This window comes from Kalmanozyma brasiliensis (assembly GCF_000497045.1).
Source record: "Kalmanozyma brasiliensis GHG001 unplaced genomic scaffold PSEUBRA_SCAF2, whole genome shotgun sequence".
Taxonomy (NCBI): domain Eukaryota; kingdom Fungi; phylum Basidiomycota; class Ustilaginomycetes; order Ustilaginales; genus Kalmanozyma; species Kalmanozyma brasiliensis.
The window spans coordinates 150,667-165,912 of NW_015961959.1; the positions used below are offsets into that span (position 1 = coordinate 150,667).

The window sequence follows — 15,246 nt, forward strand, 5'->3', positions numbered from 1 at the left end:
TTTCGGATCGGAAGCTTGCCCCCGATTTCTAACAGGGCAAGAACGACAAAGCAGGTGGCTTGGCACTGCTTCGGGCCGGCGTGTGCAAAAGACGTGCACAAGACCCCTGCGTTCTGCAAGACCCTAGCACCCTTCATTAGGTGGGCTGGCACGGCGTACGAAGGGGTTAGACGCGCGGGGCGGCATACGACTCCCGAGGGAGTTTGCGGACCGGAAAGAGCTAGGCCGCGGACCTCGACGATGCAGACTCGCTTCGACGCTCACGGACTGCTTGCTCGCAGACCCCACGGCTTCAGAGAGATCACGCTGACAAGCTGCTCAACAGAAACATCGTGGATGGTCAAAGCGAAAGCCAACGGCATGAAATGGCCCATGACGATGCGGGGCTTTGCTGTTGTAAGGCACAACCGTGGCTGGCTGGCTAACCACGCTCTGCTCGAGAGGCTTGGCGACGGGTGCTTTGAGAAGAGGAGCGGAGAGCCAAAGGGCCCAAAGGCACAAGCGAGCCGCGAGGTCGCTGCCTTGTGCTCTTGGCTGTGTGTGGCCCAGCTGGCTTCCAAATTGAAAACGTCAGAAATCAGAGCTGGGTTGCAATCGTTTGAGCCACACACACACGCGCAAAAAAGCACTCTCTGCGGCTGGTGCAGGGATCGACTTTGTTTTTTTTTTGGATTTGTTTTTAGATTTGAGGCTGCAGCTCGGTGCAAAGTGCGTGTGTCTGTCGGTGTGGTGCCGCGCTTTTTGGTTTCTCTCGAGTTGTTTGGGTGCGCGGGTGTGCCCAGGGCCAGAGTAAAGGCGCAAAAGGGCGTGTGCATGTGTGTGTGTGTGTTTTTTCCGCAAGGCTGGAGCTGTGTCGAGATCAAAAGATTCCCCCCACCTGCCGCGCTTTCATTCTCTCACAAGCGTGTCTCGAGAAAGAGCTTCTCTTCGTCTCATCGCCATCGCCATCGTCACCAACTTCGTCCTGTAGCCACCACTATCTGGCACACGAGCCAACAGATCACGTCTCAAGCTTCGCTACGCGCTTCATTCCGCTTCCTACTTCCACCACACATCCTGCGCTCTAGCTCAGAGTCGAGATACGACGGCCAAGGCGAGACCTCGGCAGGACCTCATCATTCCTTTCGGCGCAATTCACGTTGACGAGAACGTCATAGAGACAGACTCATCCATCGGACTCAGCCGCTTCGCTGGATCGACAACGGACATCACCTTCATTGTCGGGATCACCGTATCTCTGAATTCAGTGCTCAGTCACGCTTCACACTGCTCTTTCACCTCATCGATGTCTTTAAGCTGCTGAGCAGACCAATCGCCTATCGCTGCACTCAACGACAACCTCATTGCGCACCGCTCGTCTTACCATCGTAACGTGCATTGCTGTCGCCCAACATCGCAGCTCCCTGACTAGTCTCAGAGACCCATCTCGGTCTCGCTCAGGCCTCCGGGCCATCACCTTCCGCACACCATGGCCTCCCTCCTCTCCAGGCGCGCCTCGCATATCCTCCTCATCCTACTCGGTCTCTTCCTCGCAGGTACCATCGTCGTCCTCACCACCGCCAATGCCTACTTTTCCATCGACACCTCTGCATACGTCTTGCCAGAAGAGCTAGGCACCTGGGAGGAGATCCAATCAGGCGCATCGCCAGATGGCCCAGATGGCTTCCTCGCGCGCTTCCCGTGGCTCCACAAGGTCACTCACTCAGCTGCTTCCAAGTCGATGGCCAACGCATCCCATCCAGCTTCCAATATCGACCCCAACGATATGGTCGCACGGCCACAGCCATGGCGCGACAACACCCCCAAGAAGTGGGACCCCAGCAACCCGACCGAGAAGATCCCACGCATCATTCACCAAACATGGAAGGACGCACATCTGCCAGCAAGGTGGCAGGCCATCCGCGACGAGTGCGCCGCCATGCATCCAGACTACGAGTACATGCTCTGGACTGACGACGACTCGCGCAAGTTCATCGCAGAACACTACGACTGGTTCTTGCCCGTCTTTGACGGGTATCCTTACCCCATCCAGCGTGCCGATGCCATCCGATACTTTGTCTTGCACCACTACGGCGGCATCTACATGGACCTAGACATTGGTTGTCTTCGTCGCTTCGACCCATTGCTGCGCTTCGAGGTGATCCTGCCCAAGACCATTCCCGTCGGTGTCTCTAACGACGTGATGCTCTCAGCCAAGGGCCACCCCTTCATGGACCAGCTCATCCACAACCTCGTCAACTTCAACCACCAGTACTTGACCAACTATCCCACCGTCATGTTCTCCACCGGTCCTATGTTCGTTTCAGCATCGTATGGTCTCTACGTCGACGTGCACGGTCCTGCCTTCCCAAGCACACCCAAGCAGCCAGAAGCAGGCTTCAAAGGCATCCGTGTCCTTCCCAAGAGCCTCTACGGCAAGAACGTCAAGCCCATTGATGCGCCCGACGCCTTCTTCTCCCACTTCTACGGCTCGAGTTGGCACGCAAATGACGCAGGCTTCCTCATCTTCTTGAGGAAATATGGCAGGCTCTTGATCTTTGTTGGCGTCTGCGTGGTTCTGTATGGGTTGTTCAGGACTCTGCTCCCCACGTTCCTGTTCAAGTTCGGTGGTTACCGAGGTGGATTCGGACGCGGTTCGACGCGCGCGCAGCGCCAGACAGGGCGATGGATCAGTCTGCCCATTGGCACATCGTCCATCTCCAGGCGGCGATCCAAACGACGTTCCGGTTCAACCGCGGATGAAGACGCTAGCGTCCCGCTCAACTCGATGGGACGTCACGAGACCATCGGCAGCACCTCGGCTGCCAACCCGAGCAGGCTATCGATGCCCGCGCCGCGACCGACACGGCTCAGCCTGCCGCTGTTTCAACTGCAAGATTCCGAGCCGATGAGCAGCGATCCTGCGCCGCAGTCGGTGTTGGCGTGGATGGGGCAGACGCTTTCGCGTCCTTCATCACGCAGCGATGCGATTAGCGAGATGGAGGCCAACGGGCGCACCGAGAGTCCGAGCAAGAAGAAAGGCGTTCTCTACCTCCCGGCCTACTTTGTGCGAGGGGACGACGGGAGTAGTTCTTCATCGCAACAGCTGAGTCCGTCGAGCAGTGCCTCGTCGCAGCAACTCCAGGGGACCGGGTTGAGCCCGCTGTCGCATACGAGCTTCGCCGCTGCATCGGGTCTGAGCCTGGGCCAGTGGGCGTCCTCCCTCCTGCCGGCCAATTGGAGAGGTCCGAGTCCCGCACCAAGTCACGGTTCCAGACGCTCGCGGTTGAGTCAGGATCACGATCTGGAATCGCTCGGTTCCCAACAGGATGAGGAGGAGGACGAGGCGGGCTGGGATGCCGGGAGGAAGGACGCGGAACATCAACCCTTGATGGCCGACGGGAGGAGCAAGCTGAGGTCGGCTTGGGAGGCTCAACAAGCTGCTCCGCCGCCGTACGAGGATGGTAGTGGACAAGGGTCGGGCGAGAAGTCGCAGGCATAGGGCTCAGTGGATCACACGAACAGTTACCAATGATAGGAGTCAGGCTTGCCTTCACGGGTTAAGCTGATTTTCGGAACACATCCTGTTTGCGTGTGTGGTGTGTCTCGAAGACTCCGCTGAACAGAGAAGAGCAGAAGCGCGCATCTCTTTCCGTTCGAGGGGTCACCTGATCACGTTCGGTGCGCAGCCTTGTGTCATGCTGAAAAGACTGATATTCCCCGCTGCGTGCTCTAAGAATCTATGAATCGTCCTCGTTGGCCCTTGCGGCGTCAACCTGGCTCAGATGCTGCATGATGAGTTCGTACGTCAGAATCGTCAGTGCCGAGCTAGGCACGGTCCTGACCAGGTTGACCGTCATGCCCTTGTAGAAGCCTCGGATGCCTTCCTCGCGTGCGATGGTTCTGCAGGCCTGGAGGACGCCTGTGTATCTGCCTGCGCCGACCTTTTCTGCTAATGTTGCTGCGGCGTCTGCTGCTGCGGCGGGAGCAGGGGCTGTTGGGGTGGGCGGTTTGGCTCGCGGCTGCATCTGCAGTCGTGTTCGCAGCACTTCGTGCGGATAGGTTGTTACGGACGCAATCATCTTGGCTGTGCTACTGCAGAGTAGGATGGTGGATGCTTCCAGCTCGCCCTCCTCCCCATCCACCCCTCGTCTTCGCGCTAGGCCCTTGAACGATTCATACAGCGGAAATTGCACTGCGACGTGGGACACGCCAAACAGACTCGGTAACAACCCCTTGTAGAAGCCTCTCAACCCTTCGCTCCGGTAGATCTGCAGGAAGGCATCGCCGGTATGCCTATACGCCCGCGCCCCATCGCGGGGGCTCTGAAGCATGAAACGCGTCTTGACGACCCACAGTGGAGACGTGCACACCGTACTCGCCGCCCCCGCCGTCATCGCCGCCACGATATGGTTGAGAAAATCCTCACTTGCCGTGAGATTATTCCGCGCAAGCGCAGACTTGCAATTGTCATAGACGGTAAAATAGATCGCCCATGTGGGGAGGTAGCCGAAGATGGTGGGGCCAAGACCACGGTAGAAGCCGCGAAAGCCGTCGTCGGTCCAGATCTTGCGCAGCGTGCCCGTGAGGCCGAGGTACCGTGGTGGTTCGCCTGCGGCTGGTATTGATGGAGGAGAGGTGTTCGGTCGCCGCCGCCCTTCTTGCGCTTGTAAGCGGGTTTTTACTACGTCCAATGGACAGGTGACGACAGACGAGACCAGGCCCGCGCACGCCCCGGCTATCGCTGATGAGTGCAGCATGGTGTACGGACGGCAAGGCTGGCGAAAGATGCGCCGCTGCGATTGGATGAGAGGAATGCGCTGTGGGTCTACGTGGAATGCGATGCGATGCGATGTGGGTTCGAGCCAAGGTGAAAAGACGCGGGCTGAGCCGCCGCTCGTTGCGGTGCCAGGCTTGGGGATGCTTCTCGAAGCTGGCTGTACTGGGTGCTGCCGCACCTGTCGACTGTCGGGGGTCGAACGGCTTGGAAGACGGTGCTGCGGACTATCGCGATGACATGAGACTTGATGCTGAAGAGGATCGCGGTGAAGAAAGCTCTTGTCGAAGTGAGAGTGCGGCGTTCGGAGCGACTTTTGCGCCTATGCGATCGGCGACAATCTCTCAGCGTATTAGCTGGCTTGAGACTGGATGGCTCAAAGTTGAGAGCTGTTCCGAGGGTGCTATATCTATGCGAGCGGTGCGCACCTGCGTGTGTGTCAGATGGCGATCAATGTGAGGTATCGCAAGTGTCGAGGCGTGCAGAGCTGTGCCGACGGTTCGCTTTTCAGTCGTTATCGGGTTCGTACGAGAATGACAAAGTATGCGTGATGCTATCCAGCGCGATCACGGTATGCCTGTCGAATGTAGACAAGGAAGGCGAAGCCGTCGGAGCTGCAGATGGACGATCGAGGAGGTGGTTGTGGGACATCGACAACGAGAAGAGATGTGAGCGATAAGTCGCCAGTGGAGGTGCTTCTCTCTTACACACACTCTCTCTCCGCTCATGCCGCATTACGCGCGATTTCAGCACGGACACCTCTGCTATCTGCAGACACATTTTTTGCGAAGCTGTTAGACCGATTTTGGCCCGGTCTGCGAGCTCCGAGACTTGGGTGAAGTTGCGGACCCACCGTAGACACATCGACTTCAGCGGTCCAGCATGATGACGCTCGCTCTTCTCAGGCCACAGTGTCACTGCTTCACAATCAGGCGAGGAGCAGGCTCTCGAGGGCGCTCGGCCCAGTTCTCCTGGCAGATGCTCGTATTTCCATTTGTATAGTCCACTTTCTGATTCGCCAAAGCAAAGGCGACTGGAACACCAAAGACCCTCGAAAGCACGCTTCGGATCGTGGCGGGCCACACTTGCGACTGGTTCAGCGATCTTGACTTCGGCCTGCTCAGGCTGCTCAATCGAGACGTCGCTCAGTGCAGGGTTGCTCCGGCATCGCGAATGACCTTTGCTAGACCGAGCAGCTCCTCGTCCTGCAGCCGCTTGCCGACCACCTGCAAGTTGATCGGCATGCCCGCCCAGTCCTCGGGTTCGTACCTGTCCCAGTAGCCGAAAAAAAAAAAGAGACACGGACGGTCCAGCAGGGCGCGGCGTCACGCATCACTTGAGTCGACTCAGCTTTTCTTCTTCCTTCCCTATCCTAATCTCACGCACTGACCCCTTCTTCTTCAGCTTTGTAGCAGCGGATGATTCATTCGGCACAGTCTTCGGGATCATTGCGATCGTCGTGGATGCGGCCGACGTTGCCAGGCGTTGCGGTGCATGATTTGTTGCGGTGAGTCGTTGAGTACTTTTGCACTTCGAAGAAACGGGCAAGAACTTCGAAGCGACGGCGATGCAACGGATCTTAGCGAGTCATGTCGCTCACGGGATCGTCTGAGTCATGCTTGCGACTATCCCGACTGCTTGTTGCTGCAACCGTCCCGTCGCATGACCTGCCCGTGCCCGGCAGCTGCTTTGTGTCTGGCCACTGGTCTGTTCACTCTTCCTCGTCTTGGCTTTTTTCTCAACTTCCCAGTCGCGAGTTGAACGTCGACAGGTGCTTGGGCTCGTTGCCGTCGGCCACGAGGCTAAGTATGACCGACTCGCCCCCTTTGTCGCAACTGCGCTTAATTTCCTCGCCACAGTCGGCGCTGTTGACGCGTCCAATGATGTCGCAGCAGCGGGGGCGGTCGTTGGGGACCCAATCGATGGCATTTCGACCTGCGGTAAGGGGTCTTTCTTTGACTTCGCGCAGCTCGCGCGCAATGGGCGGGTGTGGGTGGACGATGCTGTCGTCCCATTCGATGGCGAAGCAGAGCTTGCCGTCGGACGCCTCGGCGGGCTCGACGCTGCCTGCTTTGAGCTGAAGGTTCTCGAGGGCGCAAGCAGTTTCGTTGAAAGACATGCTGACTACAATCGATTTCGTCTCCCGTGACCTCTCAGCCCGGACGATTCGCATGAAAGTGGCGACTACTTCGAGCAAGTGCCCGGGGGTCCCGATGACAGACGCGACAGTCTCTTGGCCGGGGAAGCGTTACTCAGCCCTCTCGTAGGGCACTCGGTACATTCAGGGTCGCATACCCCACAAGTCGATGAAGGCCAAGGGCACTCGAACGGAACTGCCGATGTCGGAATCAAGGCTGAGCAGACTGCTGCGCATACCCACGAGAGTGCCTTTGCCACCCCTGCTGCCACCAGGCGTTCAGGAAAGATAAAAAGGACTCCCTTTGCGACTATCGACTCCCTCTTTCTGCTCCTCATCGCTCTGACACCATAGGATCATCTTTGACAATGACGAACAGCACCTCGCGCCTCAGAACGACTCCTCCGCCCTGGCCATCTGCCTTTCAGCCGTCTGGTGCTTTGTGGGGACAGCTGCCCATCACTGTTCCTCGCCTAGTCAAAAGCTCGCCCAAGATTGTCGTGACAACCAGAGTAAACGGCATTACGTCCTACGAGGTGCATAAGGCTAAAGGCGATCCATACCAGTGCCTGATCGATACCGACAACGAATGGATGCTCACGATGGGTCTCAGTCTCAATGGAGGTCGTTGCACTGTTGCTCGCACCCCTCTGGCTCGACTTGTCGCCGGGCAAACTCCTACGCCATATCCTGATCGAATCTACGTAGATCACGCAAACAGAAACACCCTCGATAACACCCGTGCAAACCTGCACTGGGTAACGCCCGCCTTCAATCGCTGGAACATGGAAAGAAAGGAAGGCAAACAAAAGTACTTTGGTGTCCGGTCCCAGGCTGGTTCGTTTCATGTCAGAGCTCACGGTCAATCTCACGGGACGTACAAGAGCGAGGCAACCGCTGCTCGAGTATACAACCTGGTCTGCAAGCTGGAGTATGGCGATCAGCTTATCAAAACACCGCATTTACTCAATGATCCCGATCAAAAGCGACATGTGGTAGAGGTAGGGGTGCCCCCCGGTGGCGTCCAGATCTTTCGCGTGGACGATGTCTTCGTTGTCACATACGAGGCCCGGGTTCGAAGCACACACAAGGACGTTGATCGAGCCGAGGCAGCAGCATACTCTATCATTGCAAAGCTACGAGTAGAGCAAGCTCGCATCGAGCGGGCTCGACAAATCTTGCGCAGGAGATTGCACATTCGCCGCAACAAGGATGGCGTTGCATATGTCCCTATCGACGTTGGTTCCGGAAAGACTGTTGACGTTCTACTCAGCGATGATGGCTGGCTCGACATACATGCTGCATCGGCAAGGCTCAAATTGAGCATGGGTCGGCCCTGTATCTATACCGATCAGCACGAGGTGGATTTGGCGCGGTGGTTGTGCAGGAACAGTGGGCTGCGATCAGTTGATGTTGTGGATCATATCAACTGGGATCCCTTTGACGATCGAATGACGAATCTTCGCATCAAGGACCGGGCTGCAAACGCTCAGAATTGGAGGCGGAAGAGCAACGGCTTTACCGGTGTCTATCCTATGCGGGGAAAGTGGCAAATCGAGGTCAAGATCAAAGGTGGCACCGATCGTGCACGCCGCCTTGTCAACAACCTCGACGACGCTATCGAGCTATATGATCTTGCGACTTTGTCTCAACACGGGGTCGGATGCCATCTTAACCGCCGCGAATCATTGGGCGAGTACCTTCTCAAGCTCGACAAAAAGGAGACTAAGGCGGTTCTGGAGGAGTTCTTGGCTGGGAAGGGGGAGAAGAGCTGTAAGTACATCGGCGTGAGGAGGAAAGTCTTGGAGGTGAAGAGGAGAAAGACAACCAAAGTGATATATTGGTCAGAGCCCGAGGGGAAAGGTTATGGAATGACGACTCTGGACGAAGCACTCGGCAGCGCCATTCGCTGCGCTATATCTTGGGACTTGTGGCGGGTAAAGGTGCGCGGCCACTACAAGATCAACTTCGAGCAGCTTCGGCCATGCTATCAACACTGGGCTCCGCAGGTCGAGAAGACGACTCAAGCTGCTTTCATCGAGAAGGCCTACGAGCTCCTCGGCGGTGACGACTTCGCTATAGCAGAAGGCTCCGCGGATGGCGAAATTCCCTCTTCTTCGGTATTGGGCAAGCGCAAGTCTCCTTGATTATGTATTTTCAGACCGCCGTTTCAAACGCGACATGAACGAGTCAAGCTGCACGTTGCACATCGGGTGATTTTTGCGTGTTTGTGTCAGTTTTTTGTGTTTCTTCTCGTCAGCTTTCGCTCGGAGCAGGCTGCCGCTGCCGGTGCATGTCGCGTTCGATGGAGATCCGCCTTTGTTTGGATGCCCGCCGGTGCACGACGTCGATCTTCTTGTCCGCTTCATCCATCAACACCACTACCACCATCTCGGACAAGCGAGCGAACGTCGACCTATCCCTCGACTTCGTATTTTTCCAACATGGCCGACTCAGCTGGTCTTCGCACCAGGAGAGCAACCGCAAAGGCGGCGGCTGCTACTCCCAACGGCAAGAGCAAGGCTCCTACCGCTGCCCAGAAGCGCGCCGCTGTCAAAGACGAAGACGACTTTGAGGAGAAGAAGAACTACAAGCCCAACCACTCGTACATGCATGTCGATCTCAACGATGATCAGATCATGGGCGGCGGCAAGCAGCAGACCCTCGTCAAGTACTCGCCTGGCATCGTCATCTCGGAGCAGGGTCGCGAGACCGACAAGAAGCTCGACGAGCACTCGGATTGGGAGTTTGGCGGCCCCTGGGGTGTCACTGCCATGATGACGCTCTTCCCTTTGCTCATGTACTACCTTTGGATCTGCCTCTGGTTCTACGATGGCAAGCTCGTCATCCCCAACTCGGTCAGCGACATCTGGCCCTTCTTCCAACGCATGGGCGCTCACGTACGCGACGACGCCTTCCCTACCAAGCGCGCTTTCGCTGGCTACGGTGGTCTGATGGTCTTCCAGTTCCTCTTGGCTGTCGTCATGCCCGGCTACATGCAGGAGGGCCTTCCCGTGCCATCGCTCGGATACAAGACGCTCATGTACAAGTGCAACGCCCTCTCGTCGTTCTACGTCACCCTCGTCACCTGCGCGGTGCTGCACACCACGGGTCTCTACCGTCTCACCACCATCATCGAGCACTTTGGCGAGTACATGACCGTCTCCATGATTGCCGGATACGCCGTGTCGGCTGCCACCTACTACCACGCCGTGTTCACCAACACCACCCACCGCATGTCGGGCAATTTCGCCTACGACTTTTTCATGGGTGCCGCGCTCAACCCTCGCATCGGCGTGGTTGACCTCAAGATGTGGGCTGAAGTGCGCATCCCGTGGGTGCTGCTCTTCCTCATCAGCGTCAGCGGTGCCTGCAAGCAGTACGAGGTGTATGGATACGTGACGCCCAACATGGCCTTCATGGTGCTGGCCACGGGACTCTACATCAACGCGTGCGGCAAGGGCGAGGAGTGCATCCCGCAGACGTGGGACATGTTCCACGAGAAGTGGGGGTTCATGGTCATCTTCTGGAACTTTGCCGGTGTGCCCTTCACGTACTGCTACAGCATCGTCTACATGGCCGCACACCCGCCTTCGTACTACAAGTTCAGCACGCCCACGTACGTCTTCATGTTCTCGCTGCTGATCTTTGCGCACTACGTCTTTGACTCGTCGATGGCGCAAAAGTCGCGCTTCCGCATGCAGCTGCAGGGGACGTACAAGTACCGCTACACTTTCCCGCAGTGGCCGTGGTCGACGCTCAAGGACCCTCGCTACCTGCAGACCGAACACGGCAACGCGCTGCTGATCGACGGCTGGTGGCAGTTCCTCCGCAAGCCCAACTACACGGCCGACTGGACCCAGGCGTTCCTTTGGGGCGCCATCGCCGGCACCCGCTCCATCATCCCCTACTACTACTCGGTCTTTTTCCTGGCGGTGCTGACGCACAGGTGCGGACGAGACTTTGAGAGATGCGGCAAGAAGTACGGCAAGGACTGGGACAAGTACTGCACCATTGTCAAGTACGCCTTCATTCCTTTCGTCTACTAGGTGTGCAGCCTCGGTATCAACGGAACAAAATCAAAGCCTTGCGGCGCATGCCATCGAGCATCCCGTGCTCGTGGCCCGCTCCGCACTCAGTAAGGACGGTATCATTCGCAGTCTTGTCAAAGGACGCTTCAGTCAATATACCTTTCATCCAGACTCACGGTCCAGTATTGGCACGAAATTGGCGCTGCCTGACAGCAAGAGAGCGAACAGACATGAAACGTGGGTTAGCTGAGATGAGGCTCTGAGACGCGCCCACGCCAGTGAATAGAGCAATGTGGGAGGTAGGCAACAATGCATCGGTGAGATGAAGCCTTTCGTCATCAGCTCATCGGGCGATGGAGGCGTCGGTGACAAAACGTCTGTGCAAATCTGGGAAAACACCGAGAGTGTGACTGAAGGAAGCCAAGGATTCGGGAGCTTTGCGATGCGTGTGACGTTGACCGTCTTGGCAGGGATGCGAGAGGCGCTTGGCAAGCCTCGTTTTCCCACCATCACGGCACTCCCGTTTCGGCATGACCGGCATGCCAAATGCCAAACCGCAACGCAGCGCCAAGCTATGCTCACTTGAGCTTTCAGCGTGGCACCGGCGCGCGCGTGTTCCACCTCCACTCTCTGAGCCCTGTTGTTGGCGTCCCCATTGTTTTGGCCCTGACAGAACACAGGCGCGTAGCCGGAACTGCCTTGCCGTGGAGAAAGAAAGACGTCGGAACGAGATCCGATGCTCTGCCGAGGTGCCGTGAACCCTGGATTTACGTGGGAAAAAAAGTCGATTTAGAACCGCGAGATCTCCACGGCATCACAGAGTCGCCGTAAGCATCGCCCTTGCTGTTTCAGCAGCCATAACGTTGGCAGACCCCACTGCATTTGATCGGAACGACCCACATCACGATGATGACTTCTCTGAAGATGTGCGAAGGCTGTGCTCGTGATACAGCCGTAAGCCGCGTGTGTGTGACTGTATCAAAGAGGGTCTTGCGTACATGGTCCTGCATGAGAATACACAAGAAGGGTCGAGGGTTCAGCCAAACAGGTCACAATAATGGACTTACAGAATATGCTTTCCATCGAAGCTGCTCTCCTTGCCGTGCCTCACCCTCATCATCTCCTCTCCACGGCCCGTTCCCAGCCTTGAATCGCACGGTCAGCCTCGACATCCAAAACCGGCATTGCCGCCGGACAGACGGAGCCCCTTCTCTCCGCTCCACCAACGTCGGCCTACCCTGCTCCTCATATAAGCCAACCACACCTACGCGACTCGACTTTCAGACCTGCAAGCGGCTCGAGCGTATCAATCGACCCGACTCGCAGCGCCTATACACGAGCTTCGCCAAGCCTTACTCTCAAGCCTCCTAGTCGTCTCGCGGCGTCTTCTCAGAAGAGACGTGCATCGCCGGTCCCGCAGCCTCCTGGACTGCAACATCTGAGAGGCGTACCCTCTTGGTCCGATCCACCTCACCCGCTCCCTTGCACCTGTCAACGCGCCCTCATCGAGCTGCGACTCACGACCATCCTCAGTTCCAAGGGTAGCTTCTCACACCTCAACGAAAGCTTTACACACCGGCCGCAACGCTTTCGCACACGTCACCGCTTCTCACTGGATCGACCCATCGATGCCTGTAGCCGCCGTCGGCCTGCTGGTCACGCTCTCCGTCGAGAGCTTCAAGGCCTCTTCGCGCTTTCTCAACAAGCGCAAGTCGAAGAAGCACGGCTATGCGTCTCTTCGCACCGACTCGTTAGGCAGGCCTCTGTCGACCGAAGGCAAGGTGCTGTCCAAGAACGAGGCGAGGGCGCTCGCAGCGCACAACCAGGAGATTGAGCGTATCCGCACCGCCGAGCGCGAATGGCGGGCCAAGGGAGAGAGGTTGCCGGCCTACGGAGAGACCGATAACGAGGCCATCATCCAGTCCTTGCGTCGGCCCAGCACCGCACCTGCTTCGGGCCGAAGCTCCACCTCCGGTCTCCTCGAACTCAACGAGGTCTCTTCATCACGGCTCGACGCTGTTGCAGCCGTTGCGCCAACGGCAGCGTCAGAGACCACGCCGTCCAGACCAAGGGCGGTCAGCACAGCGTCCGCTCCGCTCTTGAACACCGCTCGAGCACAGAGGGAGGCGAGGAACGACGACCTAGCAGTGTCGAGCTTCGAAGCGCTCGACAATGGCGCTTTCGCCATCCGCAGACGCACACATACGCTCGTGCTGCCGTCAATACCAAGCACTAGCGAGACAGCTGATATCGAAGACATCTTCCAACACGACGGATTGGATTGGAGGAGGTTGACGTTTGAAGCGCCTCCTCTGTACAATCAGGAGCTGGCAGCTCCCGCCGCACAGCTGTGATCCCAACTTTACCTTACCCTTCTCTGAAGAATTCTCCGTCTCCGCCTCAAAAGTACCGCACCGCCGGCTATCACCTCTCTGAGCCCCTGTCCATCCGCTAACCCGGCCACGTTCCTTCGCATATCGTCCCACCTTTGCGTTGTACTGTTATTCTCATGCTTGTTGTGCCTGGTCTAGTTCTATTCTGTCTTTCACGTCGTTCGCAATGTTCAGCAATCAGCTTGTGCTCAGCGTGCTCAGCGAAAGCATGTGCAACATCGATCTCACTCGACGTCAACTCCAACGTTGCGACATGCGACTCAAGAGGTGGGGAAACCTCGAGCCTTTGCTGCTGGCCGTGAAATCGCGAGGCAGGGGTTGAGCGGTATCAGGGCGGAGCCTGCGACCGGGTAAATCGCTTTGAAGCCGGACGAGTCGAAAGCCCTGGAGTATGTTCCAGCCAGGGCTAGTCCTGGTCTAGCGGCGCAGCGCGCTTCTGTCGCTGCCCAAGCACTCCTGCAATGTCGCCCCCATGCGGTGCTCCTCTTCTGTCTGCAGTCCTGCAACTCCTCGATCTTGGGCCAACACGCCGAGTGTCGGTGCACATGCGTTACGAAAGGGATCTGGGCATGGAATGCATTGAAGATGACGTGGATTTTTGGGTGTGATGAAGTTTGATCCGATCGTGGCATCACGAGGTCATGCCTCGCTGCCGCGGTGTCGAAACGTGCGCGTCCAGGCGCCGCCCTACGATAGGCTGATCATCCGGATGCGCAATGTAATGTGTGTCGATGATGGTACAGTTGACATGTGCGGAAGGGAAACCCGCTTATGCCTCGGCACGAGCAGCCTTGAGGGCCTTCTCGGTACCGTGCTTGGCGTAGCGCTGGTTGCGGACGAACTTGGGGTCAACACCGCGCAGCGAGGGGTACTTGTTGGTCTTGGGCTTCTTGATACCGTTGCGGTGAGCCTTGCGCACCTGGTTGTGCTGGGACGAGTTCTTTGACTTGGCCCTGTTGGTCGGTAGAAGTCGATGCGATGCAATGTAGAGGTGGCGGTGTGGGTGGGTTGTGAGAGTCGAGGGCGATTGTTGCGGTGGAAAGTCGAGAGAATGCGATGCAATGGTGAGGTCGGATATGGTGCGAGATTGGTCGAGGATGGGTGGAATCGTCATATGATATACATGGGTCAAGGGTCAGCATTACCATTCCAAGTCTGTCCTGATCTCGCCATCCTTCGATCAATCAGCACTTCGGCACGACAGCTGATCCAGCATCACAGATGCAGTCTTCCTCCGTGATTGATGCCACTGCACCAAGCAAGGGGTCCAGTGTTTATGCGATGCCGGTTGGACGAAGACCTGCTGCGATGGGCCGAATTGTCGTAGGCTATCGTTCGTGACGAGTGCTGGCTGGTGCATGCTGTTGCAACTTACATCTTGACGGAGTATGTATGTGGTGAGGTACAGAGACTTGGTAGTCAGGAAGGCGAATCCGCAGTAGTGACAACGATCTTGGGCCAGCCTGCCGGCTCACACGCTCACTTCTCGCCAGTCTCTGCGGCTCCGCTGTGTCTTGACTCGAGTTTGAACTGGACCTTCTCAGCTCACTCACTGTGTTCCGCCGCCTTGAAATTTCTCAGCGCCTGCAACCGGAATCTTGACTGGCTGGGCGAGGAACCGAACTTGCTGCGGCAATTCCAGCTCGTACGTGCTAGAATAAGAATTTGTCATCACGCGAGAAAACACCTTTTTCGTGAGTTGTAAGACTCTTTATACGAACAGCTTTACTCTAAAGCTCGGCATGCAGTCGATGCCCTCATCGCGCAGATTGACTTAGTTCGCCGGTTCGCAGATCTCTTCTCAAACGCCGCTCATTCCGCAAATCCCCCGCACTGATCTCGTTTAGAAGGTTGCAGACCGAAGCTTGACAGAGCGAGCTGCCCAGTCGCCATCCGACCATGCCGAGCCTCCTCTCCTCGTCTCGCTTG

General features: G+C 57.3%; 7 protein-coding genes across 7 annotated transcripts; 4 read left to right on the forward strand and 3 right to left on the reverse strand.

Moving 5' to 3' along the window:
• Positions 1-1,468: 1,468 nt before the first annotated feature.
• Positions 1,469-3,481, forward strand: PSEUBRA_002550 (Glycosyltransferase, DXD sugar-binding motif; the record flags this gene model as incomplete). The annotated part of the gene is made up of 1 exon (XM_016436951.1): positions 1,469-3,481. The coding sequence occupies one exon, from the start codon at positions 1,469-1,471 to the stop codon at positions 3,479-3,481; it is 2,013 nt and encodes a 670-aa protein (XP_016292462.1).
• Positions 3,482-3,719: 238 nt separating this feature from the next.
• On the reverse strand, positions 3,720-4,739 carry PSEUBRA_002551 (Mitochondrial substrate/solute carrier; the record flags this gene model as incomplete). Its single annotated transcript, XM_016436979.2, has 1 exon — positions 3,720-4,739. The coding sequence occupies one exon, from the start codon at positions 4,737-4,739 to the stop codon at positions 3,720-3,722; it is 1,020 nt and encodes a 339-aa protein (XP_016292463.2).
• Positions 4,740-6,494: 1,755 nt separating this feature from the next.
• On the reverse strand, positions 6,495-6,875 carry PSEUBRA_002552 (Amidase signature domain protein; the record flags this gene model as incomplete). Its single annotated transcript, XM_016436978.1, has 1 exon — positions 6,495-6,875. The coding sequence occupies one exon, from the start codon at positions 6,873-6,875 to the stop codon at positions 6,495-6,497; it is 381 nt and encodes a 126-aa protein (XP_016292464.1).
• Positions 6,876-7,261: 386 nt separating this feature from the next.
• Positions 7,262-9,040, forward strand: PSEUBRA_002553 (HNH nuclease; the record flags this gene model as incomplete). The annotated part of the gene is made up of 1 exon (XM_059464969.1): positions 7,262-9,040. One exon carries the CDS (start codon positions 7,262-7,264, stop codon positions 9,038-9,040), a length of 1,779 nt encoding a protein of 592 aa, XP_059321285.1.
• A 297-nt stretch (positions 9,041-9,337) lies between these two features.
• On the forward strand, positions 9,338-10,942 carry PSEUBRA_002554 (Ergosterol biosynthesis ERG4/ERG24; the record flags this gene model as incomplete). Its single annotated transcript, XM_016436960.1, has 1 exon — positions 9,338-10,942. The coding sequence occupies one exon, from the start codon at positions 9,338-9,340 to the stop codon at positions 10,940-10,942; it is 1,605 nt and encodes a 534-aa protein (XP_016292465.1).
• A 1,610-nt stretch (positions 10,943-12,552) lies between these two features.
• On the forward strand, positions 12,553-13,278 carry PSEUBRA_002555 (uncharacterized protein; the record flags this gene model as incomplete). The annotated part of the gene is made up of 1 exon (XM_016436953.1): positions 12,553-13,278. The coding sequence occupies one exon, from the start codon at positions 12,553-12,555 to the stop codon at positions 13,276-13,278; it is 726 nt and encodes a 241-aa protein (XP_016292466.1).
• Positions 13,279-14,086: 808 nt separating this feature from the next.
• On the reverse strand, positions 14,087-14,431 carry PSEUBRA_002556 (Ribosomal protein L29e; the record flags this gene model as incomplete). Its single annotated transcript, XM_016436975.1, has 1 exon — positions 14,087-14,431. One exon carries the CDS (start codon positions 14,429-14,431, stop codon positions 14,087-14,089), a length of 345 nt encoding a protein of 114 aa, XP_016292467.1.
• Positions 14,432-15,246: the final 815 nt, after the last annotated feature.